Source organism: Drosophila rhopaloa, unplaced genomic scaffold (assembly GCF_018152115.1).
Source record: "Drosophila rhopaloa isolate 14029-0021.01 unplaced genomic scaffold, ASM1815211v1 contig_167, whole genome shotgun sequence".
Lineage (NCBI taxonomy): Eukaryota > Metazoa > Arthropoda > Insecta > Diptera > Drosophilidae > Drosophila > Drosophila rhopaloa.
Window position 1 is genome coordinate 5371574 of NW_025335047.1, and position 14904 is coordinate 5386477.

The window sequence follows — 14904 nt, forward strand, 5'->3', positions numbered from 1 at the left end:
TCTGTCCTCAGTCGGTAACTAAAATCTAGCTTCTCAATAAAATATCTGCATCCAAATTAGAAACAAACTGGCGAAATCTTAGAGTAAGCTGCCTTTTGGTCACTGCACAGAAATGGAAAATTTATTCGTTTATATAATATATATCAAGTAATCGGATTGCATTTCATTTACTGGTCAACAGCGTAACATAACACAACTAAAACTCAAGCTCAGGTGAAGTAAAAGCTATTGAACACTTGCCATATTTAATCAAGGTACATATCTACCATCAGAGAGATTTATAGCCGAGCAAGCCGACCAAGTCAACGATCGCTGTTAATGATAAGATACTTGTCTCCCTGTCCCCAACTTAATTTCCATCTCCATTCCAATCGCTACGCTCCGTTGTCATCAAAGTATGTAATTTTAATTTGACTTTTATTAATTTATATGTTTCAGGAAGAGCGACAGATGGGAGGCGGCGACTGTGCCGATAAGTTGATGGTCAGCCATAAAGCAGCCAATGAATTATTGTTGTTGCGAGCGAGCAAACAGCCATTGAGGCGGCATGAGGCATTAAGCCTGGCCATCACACACACACACACACATCCAAAGAGGAGAGGACAGGAACGTTGACAGGAGAACTTACACAGAGTCCTGGGCATGCATTATGCAGCAATTGCTGTTGTCAACTGACAATGCAGCGAAGGCAGCTGCCGCCTGCCAGTAAATTAAGCGGAAAAGTGTGTTGCGGCATACGAAAGGGGGGGCGAGGGAGGTTGTTCGATGGGTGCCAGGGGGTCCTGGAGCACAAAAAATAAGGCAGGACACACACACACAGTCACAGATGCAGACCAATGCGATCTGGACGTTGGCTGGCAGCATTATTTGCTGCAGTCGGAAATAACTCAACCGCAAATGAGATAAATTGCGCGCACACAGATAATTGCATGGAGGCCCCCAGACGGCGTTGTGGCATGGAAATGAAATACATTGCACATTCGCCGCGTTGCCTGTGTTTCTTTTTCCCCATTTGCTGTTTTTATATATGGAGTGGAGTGTGTGTATGCGGCGTCCCAAAGCAATCGGCTTGTTTGTGACCCTTCAGTGTGTGTGCGTGAATTTCCTTTTTCGGCCGCCGTACAAATATTTATGTGGTTGCGAACACACCGACACCCCGATTCTTGTAATGAGAAAATATTGCGCATACGCACCGTGCACACTCATTAATGGCGATCGCTGATGGCACTCAGCAGGCTTGCTCGGTAATAGCTAGTTTTATTTACAATGGGAATAACTCAAAAGTTTACTCAGCAAGTCAAATTCGTTTAACAAAATTATGCCTTTTCATGGCAAGCTAATTTTTCGGTTCGTTTAATCGAATGGAATCTCGTGAGTGCTTGGTTTTTTTCCCTTTACAATTCCACAAACTTCGGCAAGAGTTTCATATTCCAAACTTTTACTTAAATTCAAGCGTAGATAGTTATTTATTTATTTGTAGTTATGTACTCTACGGTACTTGTGTAGTAACTTTGCACGAGTTTGATTTGTAAAATGAGAATCAAAAGCAAGAACTGGGCCGGCGATTAACTAAACTGGAGTTTAAAGTACGTTTGAAAAACTCTTTATCTTTATAGGATGCAGTACACAGTATGGGTCGCTTACGTACATATACACTTTACGGATATACATACACATATACATTTAGGAGAACGCTTAACATGGATGTTTAATTGATTTAACTATAAATTTGATTTATGCTGCTTCAATGTATGTGTCCTTCGCTAAGATTGTGACTAATAAATGTATGCTATACGAGTTGCAAGTTCTGTATCGTTATCCATATCTTTGTCAACTTTAATTGAATTGTTGCATTATTGTCGTAGTTTACGTTAATTTATCTCCTAACATAATCAAGTGGATAAGCATCTTCCTATGCAAACGATTTAACTATCCCCCTTTTCTCTGATATGATACGAATAATTGGCTCCTCCAACTCCTCCAACTCCTCTCCTCCTTCACTGCTTATATTACATACTCTTTATATCTGTACACACGACGAGTCCTAATCAGCGTAGAAGCAAATGTGCCAATTTGTAATTGTAATTTTTGGCAAGGCAAACAAATAGCAAACGAGAAAGAAACAACTAGCCATCCCTCCTCCTCCTCCCCGATCGATTGCTAACACTCGTATTCCAGGATGAAACCCTCTCCCTTGGACGTGGACCTCGAATGTTGCTGATGCGGCAGCAGTGGGCCAGTTGTTGCCGTTGCCGTTGCCATTGCCGTTGCCGCTCCACTGGACGACGATGTTGCCGCTGCCGCTGCGGCAGCTCTGCTTAAATTTACTTGTGACAACATTGCGGTGGCCGTTAATTTGCCATTGTAGGCGAGGGCGGGAGTCAGGGTGGGCGTGGCCGCGTGTCCGTAGTAGTTCAGAGCGGAGGTGAGCGGTTGCTGATGTTGCTGCTGCTGCTGCTGCTTCCCACGACGATGTTGCTGCTGCTGCTGCTTTTTGGCCATATAATCCGTGCTCGTATTTGCCGTGGCATTGCGCAACGTTATGAAGGTGTCAAAGTTGTCGGCGGTCGAGGAGGCATTCGAGGTGCTCGAGTTTCGGCGGTTGCCCAAATGTTGTTGCTGCACTTTGGGCGCGGTGGGTTGCAGGTTCAGATTGAGCTTTAGCTGCTGTTGGTGTTGTTGCTGTGACATTGATGAGTTCGACGAGGAGGAGTTGGACAACGAGGAGGAGTTGACCGAGTGCGCGGGCGGGTGTTGCTGCTGATTCGCATAGTATTTGCGCAAATTCTCCAGCATATAGCGATTGTTTGCATTTCCGGCTGAGCTGCCAGGGACCGATGTTGCTGCTGCTGCTCCTGCTGCTGATGTTGCTCCCGTTGCTCCTTCACCTAATGCCACTGCCACAGCCTCTGGCTTTGGCTGATGGAACTGTGACCCTGCGGTTGGCGTTGGCATCGTTATCTGCTGCTTGCTGCTGGTGGCATACAGAACATCGGAGCTTTGTGCCGGCAGCGCCAAATTGATGACACTGCCTGTTGCAGCTGGCATTGCGGTTGCTGTTGCAGCCGGGATTGCTGCCTGCTGTCGTCCCATCTCCAGTCCATGGCCCTGCCTCGGCCTGCCCTTTCCCCGACTGGTGCCCCCCGTCTGATAGCTGCGGGCGTAGTGGGCCTCCATGAGATCCGCCCGTCGCTGTCTGGCCACATCAGGCTGCTCCTCGCCGACAGTCCTGCCAAATCCGTAGAGCTCACTGCGCTGATAGAGCGTGGGATTCGTGGCCCTCTCGTAGTGCCTGCTCCGCTGTCGCTGGAAGTGCTCCAGGTAGCTCTCGCCGCCCGCTACAGCTACTCCTCCTCCTCCTCCGCCCACCAGGAGGTTCGCCTGGTCCTCCATCCCGAGCTCGTCGCCAACCTCCTGGCGCTGCAAGTGCTGATTGAGCGACTGGTAGAATGTGCTCTCGGCCAGATTCTCATTATACGATGTCGCACTCGCCGGCTGATGCCAATCAGCGTCTTCGCACTCGTTCACGCTGACGCGAATGCGTATGTCGCGGGCCATGTAATCCGGCCTGCCACCGCCAGCCGCCTCCTCCGTTTCACCTAGTCCTTTGGCCGCTGCCGCCTCCGCCTCCGCGACCTCATCGTCATCATCCTCTTCGTCGTCGTAAAAGAATCTCGCTGATTTGGCGCTTTCCGCCAGCAGCAAGTCCTCACTTTCCTCCAAAGCCAGAGCATAGCTCGTTAGGTTGTCAAAGTAGTACTCGCACATTTTGTCCGGGTGCTCGTATCGCAGTTTGAAGTCCTTAGGCTCCTCCTCCGGCTCCTGGCGGTTGGTGGTGGGCCCACTGAACACGGAGGCATAGTCGGAGCTGCTCATCGAGTCCGAGTTGAGGGCGGGGGGCCGGACCTTCGACTTGGACGCAATGGGCAGGGTTCCGAGGTTCTCATAGTTGGCACCAAAGTTCGCCGCCTGCGATTGACTTCTCTTGTGCCGCGGCCGACGAGGAGTCTCTGGGGCAGGATCAGGCTGCTTGGCCAGAGCTCTTCGCTGGGCTCCACTAACGCGACCTACAGAGTGGGCCGATTGCTTGGTCGTGCTCAGCTGGTGATCGAAGTTCTGCTCCAAATAGGCATCCAGGTAGTGCAGATTCTTGCTGAGATCGATCTCCGACTTGTAGCTCTTGTAGATGGTGGCCTGTTTGCAGCGGGACTCGTAGCTGGAGATGTGTGCCCGGTCGCTGATGAAGCGGAAGCTCTCGTCCTTGGCCAGGGTGTGGAAGCCACTGAACTCGGAGCCGCCCAAGGAGCCTCCCTCGCCAGTGGTCGTCTTGAAGTTCCGGCACTTGTCGCGTATCTTCTGGATTCCCTGCCGCGTCTTCGCTTGCAGTCGCTCGAAGTAATTGGCCTTGGTCACCGGCGACGTGGAGTGGTTAAGTCTTGGATGGTAGGCAGTGGTGTGCTGGATGTCATAGCCCCCGCCGCCTGAGGCCCTCATGCTCTGGATGCTGTGCGTCCTGTTAGGATAGCTCAGCTTGAGCTTGGGCAACGAAGGTGGATCCTCCACACCTGCTCGATGGTGCAGCTTTCGTAGAGACAGTTGCTTGAAGATGGCCTTCGATCGCTTTGGCTTGCCACTCGAGGTGTTCGTCCTGCGGCCTAGTAAGTCCCCAGGATCATTGTCAAAGTCCTGCCGTTCGAAGCGCCTTACTGGCACCCCATGCAGATAGTGATGTTCGGAGGGGGGGTTTTGACTCCGATTGGACTCGAAGAGTCTCCTTAAACCCCGACCCTGTCGCTGGGGTCTGGAACTCCTGGCATTTCCCGCATTACGCAGGCGCGTGTTAACGCTCAGCGTAAGGATCTCATCGTCGTGGAATATAGAGAAAGGATTCGTGATCACCGTGGAGCTGTCTCCCGTCTGATTGGCGGAGGGACTGCTCATCAGGCTGCTTACGGATCTAGTCTTAAGGCTAACGCTACTCCTAGGCCTACTTATGGCTACTTCCTGCTGCTTACTTCCTAGTACAACTACAACTTTGGCTTCACTGTGCTGCTGCTGGTGTGGTAGTGCTTCCTGGCCAGCCACTGGGCCCAGATCCGTTTCGGATCGGGATCGGACCGTGGGAAGGATCGCCCTTCGCCGCAGCTCCTTCAAGGAGTTGCTCTGCTTGCGGAAGCGATAGAACGGATTGTTTATGCTCAGCTTCTGCAGAAGGACCTGCGTCTCCTCGGGCGTCAAAGGACCCACGGGCAAAGGATCCGGCTCCACACCCGACACGTTCAGGTGGAGCAACTTGGACGCCGTCACCGGCTTTATCTCCCTATTCATATTGTTCTCCAGATCCCGCTTGCTACTCTTGCTGCTAGTCAGCGAACTATTGCCCTCACTGTTGCTGTTGTTGCTGCTGTCGCTACTGGTTTTGGCCAACACCTCTGAGGTGTTGTTGTTATCGCTATTGGTCAGGGCAGTAGTCGTCGATGTGGAACTGATTTTGTGGTTGTTATTATTGTGGCTTACATTACTACTGTCATCCAGTTGCTGTTCGTTCGGTGTCGTCTGTTGGTTAGTTAGTTCGTGTTGCGTCTTGGATTCGCTGTTATTGGTGTCAATTGCCTGCTAGACCCTAGTGGGCGGTTGTAATATCATTGCAGCCATGCGTACCTTCATTGCCTCCGGCGATCCATGTCCCGGATACTGTTGCTGCGGATGTTGAGATGCGGCGTGTAGAGCGGCTGCTGCTGCCGCCGCTGCCTGCTGTTGTTGCTGCTGCTGCTGCTGTTGCTGCTGCTGCTGTTGTTGCTGCTGCTGCTGCTGCTGCTGGTGATGATGGAAGCCCGCGGGCGTGGTGTAAATCGAATCACCTTGAGGGCCACTCGTGCTATCCGAGCGTGATTTCAAATCAGCTTTCTCGCTGCGGGCAAAGACAGGAAAAGAGAAGAGGCGAGACCAAATCGTTATCGAAAATTGTTTGCCCAAGTGACAATTGTGTGGGTGGTGGCTAAGTGGTTGGGTGGTTCTTTGGCTGCTATCGCTGATTGGCAAATTGTATCCCTCACGCATATCTGAATATCTATTTAGTTTTTGTCGCTGCCTCGCCTCGCCGCAGGCCACTGTTTACTTGGGGTTTAGGAAATTAGATATTTCCCTTGCCTTTCACTCCCCTCTATCAATTCACTCTTGAGATGAGCCTACAAAACGAATTTGTGGAAATGTGTTCAGAATGTACTTGAAGCGGAAATTCTAAACCCATTTCCGTTCCCTTTTTCATATTGATCCATTCATTGGGGCTTTGAACTGGCTTGTGCATAGTTTGATAAACAAAACATAGCAATTTTAAACTCCTAAACAAGAGGAACCAAAGGTTGGAAAGAGGCGAATGGCCAAACAACCGCCCATAACTCATATTTTTGGGTGAGAGCTTGCACGGAGAGCAACAACAATGAGCTATAGGTTGTACCCCTCTTTTCCGATATGCTGCTATTGGAAAACAAAGCATTATTCACATACCCTTCGGACTTAAAGGGTATACAGCATTTGAAAGATTCTTATAAGTGTTATTGATTCTAATATGTATTATACTACTTTTAACAATATGTTTATATTTCCCTTATAGTTTGGAGATATTTTTGTTGGTACAGTCGGACGGGCAAATATAGAATGGTAAAACTCTTTAACTTTTAAATATCAAAAAATATACCTTTTGTAAAAGTCCTCACTAAACCCTAGTAAAAGTCTCAATCAAACCAACTTCGTTATGAAAAAACTTAAATGTTTGGCTATGAAATGTTGTGGCTTAACTTTTACAATTTTATATCGTTGATGCTCTAGAAATATTTTTTTCCATTAACTAATCCCTTTCAAACATGGATTACTTTTTCCGCTTTTGAAAGGGTATTTCAGCTTTTTCTTGGACAAACAAAAATATTCGTTCGTCGGTGCATATTGAATAAATGAAAAATGTATAATATTTTATGTCCCACACACACACACACACACACACGGTGGAAAACATTTTTCATTGTTCCAATGCTCTACGTATGCGAGTGAGTTCCTGTATTCGGCCAGTAGGGGTGCATAAATTGGCACGCCAGCGCCACCTGTTGGCTGCAGGATGCGGCTGCATAAAAATATATCAAAATGGTCATTTATCTACTGTCCTTTCTCTGTGTGTGAGTGTATGTGTGAGCGCGTGAGCGTGTGTATGTGTTGGTAGGGAAAGGGTGTGTACGTATTACGCTTCAACTTACCTGTCTTTATCCGATGATTTATAGCCCGTGGAACCTGTGCCATGCGAGAAGTGAAAGGAAAGAGAAAGGTGAGGTTTCATATTAGAGCTTGCAATATTCAGGAATATAAATTCCACCCATTATTCTTTGAAGGGTGTGGTGGCTGTGTCTGGTTGTAGAATAGAAGAAATTAGCTGTGAAAATACCGCTGGCAATTTACAAACAGACAGCTAGACAGACAGACAGATATGTATTTTTCTATTTTCAAATTCGCCCTTGCAGCCTTGATAAATGAGCCAAGGACTTATTGATTGCGAGGAACGTGTAAATTCCCGAGGAGGTGCTTGCTAATTTTGATGGATATCGAAGGGGTGAAGGCTTCCCAGCTCGAGAGATATATTTGCTATAGTATCGGGTCGCACTTGAGAGATCTGTCAAACGGTATTTGACAACTCTGGAAGCCAGCTGCAGCATTCAGTCAGCCCGTCAAGCAGTCAAATTGACAGCTCGATTGACAACTGAGAAATTGCGATTAGGTGGCTGGGGCTCAGCCTGTAAAGTGTTTACAGATGTGTGCAGGAATGGCTCAAATGTCCTTCAGCAATGCCAAAGTTTCCCTTGCTCTTTTGCAAATTGTTTTACAATTGCAAAAAGTTTCCACCGCTTTTTGTCTGCGTTTTGATTTCTAATTAGGCAGTGCGCGAACTGGATTAAAGCTCTTTTCCGCAGAAAGGCGTAGAGATGAAAATGTTGGCGCAGCAGCTAACAAAAAGCTGACTCGAAACCCTTAACCCTTTTGTGTGCGCAGGGGGTTGGCAGGGGGCAAACAGGAAACGGAGACTGACCGCAGGCGTTGGACGCTAATGAATATTTTATGAGATTTATTTGAGTTTCGAGTTTCAAGGAGAATGGCTGGGCGAAAAAAAAGAACAGAGCCAACACAACACACACACAAAGCGAAAAAGAGACGCATCCATCCTGGCAGCCATTTTTTCCGCCATGACCGCCTCCTTCTCGCATTTCAATGCTTTGTGAGCTGGCAAGTTTTTGTGTTTTTGCAATTAGTGTGACAGCGGCCTGCGGGGGGAGGGTGGTAGGGGGGTGGTTTTGTGGGGTAAAACAGGCGCCATAATCAAGGAGGAAGTTTTAATTGTCGCGGCCTTGACGGCACCGTCAGTGCAATTAATACGGGCCCGATGATGGTAAGGATCTGGTTTTTCGGAGGAAATGTTCGCACCCCTCCTCCTCTCCACCGTATTTCAACTTACCCTTGAAGCAGCATCTCTTGCTCTTGATCGCATAGATACAAAGGCAGACCAGCAAAAGTATGGCAGCCATGCAGCCCCCGGCCACGCCCATCAGATAGCTCATCTCGTAGGGTTCTGTCCGGAAATTCCATACGTTTCGATACACGGATTGGTATTCGATGTGGTGGTGGTGGTGTCGATTATGCAAGCATTAAGGGGAATTTTCATTTTCATATGCACAAGATATTTTATGCAATACATGTATTGCACGTGGTATTGATTTTAATTAAAAGCGCTGGGATGCGATGCAAGGGATATGGTTACGCTTAATGTTCATGTGTTCTCTAGACCAATGAGCTTTATATTTTTTTTTAAAAGTACCTTTTTAGAATTTAAATGGAATGTGACAGGAATTTTATTTATATTCAAACAATTTCTATTCTAGTTTTTGTATAGAAATTTGATTCATGTCACATTCCATTTGTATTTATTTTTTAACGTTTGCCTAAATACTTGAAATTTATAAAATTATTTATAATGCTATTGTTTTTACATGGATTACAAATTTTGAAAAGGGGAAATAACTCAGTTAAAGAGTCCGATTAAAGTCAACCTAATTAAACTGATATATATATAAACGAGTATTTAAAATATATAATTATTATCAACAGAAGTGGTTATTTTAGTTACCACATAAATTATTATAGATATGTGAGATTAATATTCTTAAATGTTATATGATATGGAATATGTAACTTAAGTGTGTATTGGGATAATGTGGGTGGGGGTAAAGAAAATCAAAGAAAAGTCTATGCACCTGCAAACGTACCCTCCACAATCAGGTGTATGGCATGGCGATCGGTGCCCCGCTCGTTCTCCACCACCAAATAGTAGGGCCTGGAGTCGTGCTCGTCCGGGTGGAGGATGTGCAGGGTGGACAGGTAGCAGTCCTCGCGGGTGTCCGGCTGCATGTCGTCGGCCCGGAAGCGATCTGCGGGGGGTGAAAAAAAAGCAAGGTGAGTTCTTGTTACTGCTCCAAAGCCGAATTGACTTTCGTGGGCTAAGTAATTGCACTAGAATTGCACACAATTTGTCGGCGTCCGACATTAATCATTCGATTCGATGGGCTAACTAGCGTTGGACGCGGAGGAAAGGCGAACGGATTGGTCGGGAATGCGCTCCGTTTGATTTGTGTCAGTCGCAGTGAGAGCACGCAGGATTACACGCACGAAGGACGACCAAGGATGGACACGGGCAGACAAGCTGAAAATGAAGAATAATGCGACCCACCGACCCAGCACCAGTGTTGCCAACTTAGCTATTTTTAGGGAAACTTGAACGGATCAAATATATCTTGCTAGACTTAAGTGTCTCTCACTACAAAAAAATGTTTAATATAATATTTTGCTGTATAAGTTTCCTCTTCATTTTTAACATTTGTAATATATATTTTATATAATTTTAATTTAATATTTAATATATATCACAATTAATTTTAGTATTTGTAATTTTGCGACTTTGAAAAGACTGCTATTCCTTATTTTTAAATTAAATACAAGTTATAAGAATTTCTTTATTTTAAAAAACTTTTCTTCCAGCTTTTTTTTAGCAATGTGATATTTAATATCCTATATATATATATAATTTCCAGGTAGATTTAATGCTGACAATCAATAGTTGGCAACAATTGCCAACACTGGTGGATAAAGATGCCGTTCAAGTTCATGGGATGGGTGGAATGGACGAGATGAAGCGATGCAGCTGCAACTGCTGCCGGATGTTCATCCGAAAAGAGTTTCAGCTGGAAAATGAGCTGTGGTGGGTGGGGTGTGTGTTGCCTGTCTGTTGAAGCTCGGATTACCGGCGGCTGACAGGCGTGGGAAGTCTGCTCGAGGCATCCTCCTTGCTCGACCCCAACTCTACCCCAACTCTACCCCTTTTCCCACAGCCAACATGACACTGGCAGTTTCTTGTCCGACTCTGACTCCGTTCGGTCATGTAATTTGTCTTGATTTGCGGAACAGCCCGACTCGCGAATCGCGATTGTTCAGTGCCGAACGTTTTTGCGGGAATAGTTAATCTAATGAGCCCTCGAGCGGGCAGAGCCAACATCCTGCATTCTGTAAAGCGGCGCTAATTGAATTCAGAGTAGGCAAAACTAAGTCCAGCGCCTAATTGCATTACCATTAGCGGGCCAATGGGGCGGATGGGCAACTGCCTATCAAACAAATATACGCACCGATGCCCGAGCCGGCCTCCAGACGCAGCGAGCCCCATTCCCAGGCGACGCGTTGTGGCCGCGGATCCGCGCAGACGACCATTGTGAGACTGGCCGCCTCTCCTCGCTTCACGGAGACGGTGTGGCGGGAGGGATGCAGGCGCAGGACCTGCGGGGCACCTGCAAGGACAAAGGAAACAAGGTGAAAAATGCATAAAGGAGTCGCGTTTAGCCCGGCCAGATAACTTTTTAATTGAGTTGGTGTGGTGCAACGCATTCGCCGAGCCGCACTGCCGAAGATAATTATATTGAGTGGTTAAAGGGTTCTGTCTGCTCTCTGTCCTGTCCATTTCAAATGCCTTTAAGGTGTAAGTATCTCGGATCAGTAAGTAACATTTAAAAGGAACCCTTTCTTTAACAGCAAAATATATACTTTTAAATCCATTGGCTAACATTTTCAAACGGGTTGCAATTTAACTAAATTTTGTAGAAAAATTGGGGAATTTCAATTTGTTGGAGAAATGTTCTTTTTAATCAAAAGTTTACTTTTACTCTAAATATGTTGTTACAATCTAGATTTATATTTATTTTTTTCCTTTAGAGCCACTGGTAATTATTTTTGATTTGAATTAATTTTAGGTTGGTGTGGGTTAATTAAGAAAAAATACATATATCTTTTTTTTCATATAATGAGAAACTGTAGCTTTTTCTTTCTTTTTTTTGACACCCTGGCATGCTGTCGTAGTTGGTTAGTTAGTTTGTTAGCTCGACACTCACATACATACACGTAAATATGTAGAAACGTGGTGAGGACTTTTTTTTTGTGTATTATGTATATTGTTCGTGTGCATGTTTATTTTTGTGCATTTTTTTTTTGGTCCCTGGCTCTGCTAAATTGCTCGTGTCCTTGGTTGGTCATAAATTATGTACGTGCTGTGGTATTCAGCACTAAATTTAAATATTTCTTGCCGCTCTTTTTTTAGAGTTCTTTCTATTTTTTCCCCCTTAGTTGGCTGTCCAGTTTTTCGCTCTCGGCAGTTGCAGCTCCATTTTTTTGTTCCGCTGGCGCTGCGGTCATAAGTTCATTTTGATTTTGTGTTACGTTTTGGTTTAGTCCGTTGGCCAGTTGCAAGTTGCCAGCCACCGCGAAATTGTACGGCCATGGCGGAGGGAAAATGTGAGGAAAATTTAGGGGGGCAGCGACGAGGAGGTGGCAAGGCAAGCGCTTAAAATGTTTTGCAGGCGCTTTCCGGCTGCAGCTTTTAATGGAGTTTTGTTAGTTGTTTTAAGTGTGCATTAGTTGCACGGGAGCTGCGGACTTAAATGAGTAGCCCGAGGAGGAATAGGTTTTCTTTTTTTTTCCGGTTGTCCGGTTGCGTTGTCACCTTCTCTGTGGCTATGCTGGTCATCTCCATGACACTGGTTTCCATTCCCAGTCCGGGCTAAAATTGACATCGAAAAAAGCCAAAAGAGAGGTGGAATGCAGATTTATGACCGCAAACATGGTTCGTTCTTTAGTCCGTGATACTCTTTCCGGCGAGTCCGTTGGCAAATCCTTACGGCAGTGCCTCTCTCTGGCAGCAAGAGGATTCGGTGCGTGTCAGGGGGAAAAAGAAATGCATGTTTCCAGCCATGCCGTGTTGTCGTCATATTTTGTGGCTCTGCGGTTTTTATGGCCACACCACAAGCACAGCAGCAGCAGCAGCAGCAGCAGCAAGCTCTGCAGATAGCAACTTACCCACAACCTGCAGCGACACCGGATCGGATATGGCCACCCGCTCCTGGCCATTGATGTAGCTGGTCGCACGGCACTCGTACTCGCCCTGGTACTCGTAGGTCACGTTGTCGATGACCAATCTGGATTCCGAGCCCCGCTCCACGTACTTGGATCCATGGGCCATTCTGCAAGGTAAATTGGGGAAATCAGTGTTGAAATAAGATGCCTAGTAAGTGCCATTTGAAAGCACAATTAAGCCTTCGATTATTTAATTTAATCCAAAAACTCTTATTAGCCTTTGTTGTTTCTCCTCGAATTTCAAAAGAGAACGAAAGGAAATGTTTAAAGTTGGTGATTTTTGCTTTTGTACTGGTACTAAGCATGATATTAATTATGTGATAGGGTTTCTAAAACTGACAACAAATATCTGATTTATACCGCTTCTAACCCATAAAAAGGAGTGGGCGATATCTACATTGGAAGAGGGCAGCTATTGGTTATGATTATGTGCAACTAATATAAGGATTCCATCTGGTCACGGACTGTGGGCGTGGTGCAGATTTTTGCAGTCTGCTCTTTGAGCAAAATGAAACTGATGCATTCGGCAGAGGCCAGCCTTCCCAACAACCCGATTCCCTGCCTTCTCCCAAATGTCCTGCGTGGCTGCTGCTGCAATCCTTGCTTGGCAATATTGAAAATTGCGTATGCGTATGAGTTATTTTTCGGTGCAGGATGCCCGGACTCACAGACGAGTGGGCCAAAGAGCTGGCTCACAGAAATATTTGATACATTTTTAATATGAGAAATGCCTTTCAGGCTGCGAAATGCTCTTGGCCCCAGCTCTCCACAGATTCTTTTGAGGCAGCCGCAGCAGATAGATGGAAAAAAAACCCGAGCCAACCAATACATTCATCGAGATGGCGCTTAAAGTGGCAGCAAGGATCTTTAAGGCGGTCCTTGGTAGCCAGCAATTAAAAGCAATAAATTAGAAAGCCATTCAAATGCAAATCTCCGAAGTCGAAAAAGTTTGGCAAGCGGTCTCCGTTTCGTTTCGTTTCGTTTTGGATCCATTTCTCCATTTCTTTATTTCTCCATTCCTCGACCAAGTTCCGGGGGGGAGTGCGGTGAAATCACGTAAATCAAAGTGACAGGACTCCGTGTCCTGTGTCGTGTCCTTGGGTAGCTCATTTGCAAGGCGTCCGCCCAGGCCAGTTGCACTTGCAGCCCAGTTGAAGGACACCAAGGACACCAGCACCTGGGAGGTGGAGATTAAGGAGCTGCCGAGCATACGTCGCTTGGCCTGTCAGCGGCGCACTCCGTGGCATTGATTTATTGCCCCAAAATGGTTGCCCCAAATGGGCGACTCCCGCTGTTTACCCAGTGCGGCACGCGCCATTTAATTCGATGGGTGGTGGAGTGGGCAGTGGTGGCGTGGGTGGTGGTATGTTTGGAGAACATGCGTGGAAATTAGTTTTCAACAATTGACATTTAATTTCTGATAAACACGCGCGCATTCGCTTCATTAAGTCAACACGTCAATGTGTTGCATGTGGCATTCGTTATTAGATGGCGACACCTTCGCATAACAACCATTCCCAATCGCACATCCTATATGTTCGCCCGATCACGATTTGGCGTGGCTGCGTATGCTTTATGCTGCCCCGATTGTCTGGGGGCAAGTGCAAACAAATGGAATCACAAAAATCACGTACTTACGTGGCAGCGTCAAAGAGCTCTAGGGGCCAGAAAGAGACGGAAAGATGCCACCGAGAGAATGAGAGAGAGAGAGAGGGAGCTATGCAAAGTCATATGCATGAGGAGTGTTTCGATTTTTCCACAGAATTTGCCTGCTTTGCATACTAATGCACATTGCCATCAACGACGAAAGGAGAAACGGAAGGAGCCTAATCCTGCCAGCATTATGTATGGTTTCTTGCTACCCTAACAGAGTTGGATATAACCGATGGAACCCACAATGGAATGGTATAAATTTTGGCCTCAAAATCATAGAAAATAGTCATCCTATTTTTAAAAGCTTATTTCATAACAGCTCTTTGCAATAAATTAGTAATTTATTATATCAGCTTACTTCATCTCTATTTACAATGAAAAATTGCAGAGTACACCAGTAATAGTATGTCAAAAGCAGGCCTTATTCCTTGTTGTTTTCCCTTGGTTCAGACAATTTCCGCCGAGCAGCTAATTAAAATTACGCGAAATAATATCAGCAATGAGCGCGGCGCCGTATAAAACGGAAATGTGCAACAGGAAACCTGCTCACGTAAGAGGAAAATGCTGTTCTTTCGGGAAAAGCAGCATTAATAATAAAACTCCTTGCAAGGTATACTAAACTCTTCCAATTAAAGCATAAAGCGAGACAAAAATTGCGCATACGCAGAATGATTCTAGTTTAATTAGCGCCGCTATTCAGCCGACAAACAATAAACAGTTTCGGGACCAGAAGAGTTTACCACCGGGCTATGAAATTTAGGGCAA

General features: G+C 46.1%; 1 protein-coding gene across 6 annotated transcripts in view; it reads right to left on the reverse strand.

The window, feature by feature from the left end:
* The window catches only part of LOC108045712 (hemicentin-2), a 75869-nt gene that overhangs the window by 18880 nt on the left and 42085 nt on the right, over positions 1 to 14904 (reverse strand). For 5 of the 6 annotated variants that reach the window (XM_044458677.1, XM_044458676.1, XM_044458674.1 and 2 more), the window contains exons 9-14: positions 12430 to 12593; positions 10713 to 10871; positions 9291 to 9464; positions 8495 to 8608; positions 7248 to 7281; positions 5662 to 5911 (exon numbers count right to left, since the gene is read on the reverse strand). In XM_044458677.1, coding sequence (XP_044314612.1) covers positions 5662 to 5911; positions 7248 to 7281; positions 8495 to 8608; positions 9291 to 9464; positions 10713 to 10871; positions 12430 to 12593 — 895 coding nt within the window. The remainder of the gene's footprint in view (positions 1 to 5661; positions 5912 to 7247; positions 7282 to 8494; positions 8609 to 9290; positions 9465 to 10712; positions 10872 to 12429; positions 12594 to 14904) is intronic. The other variant, XM_044458675.1, reaches the window with a different exon arrangement.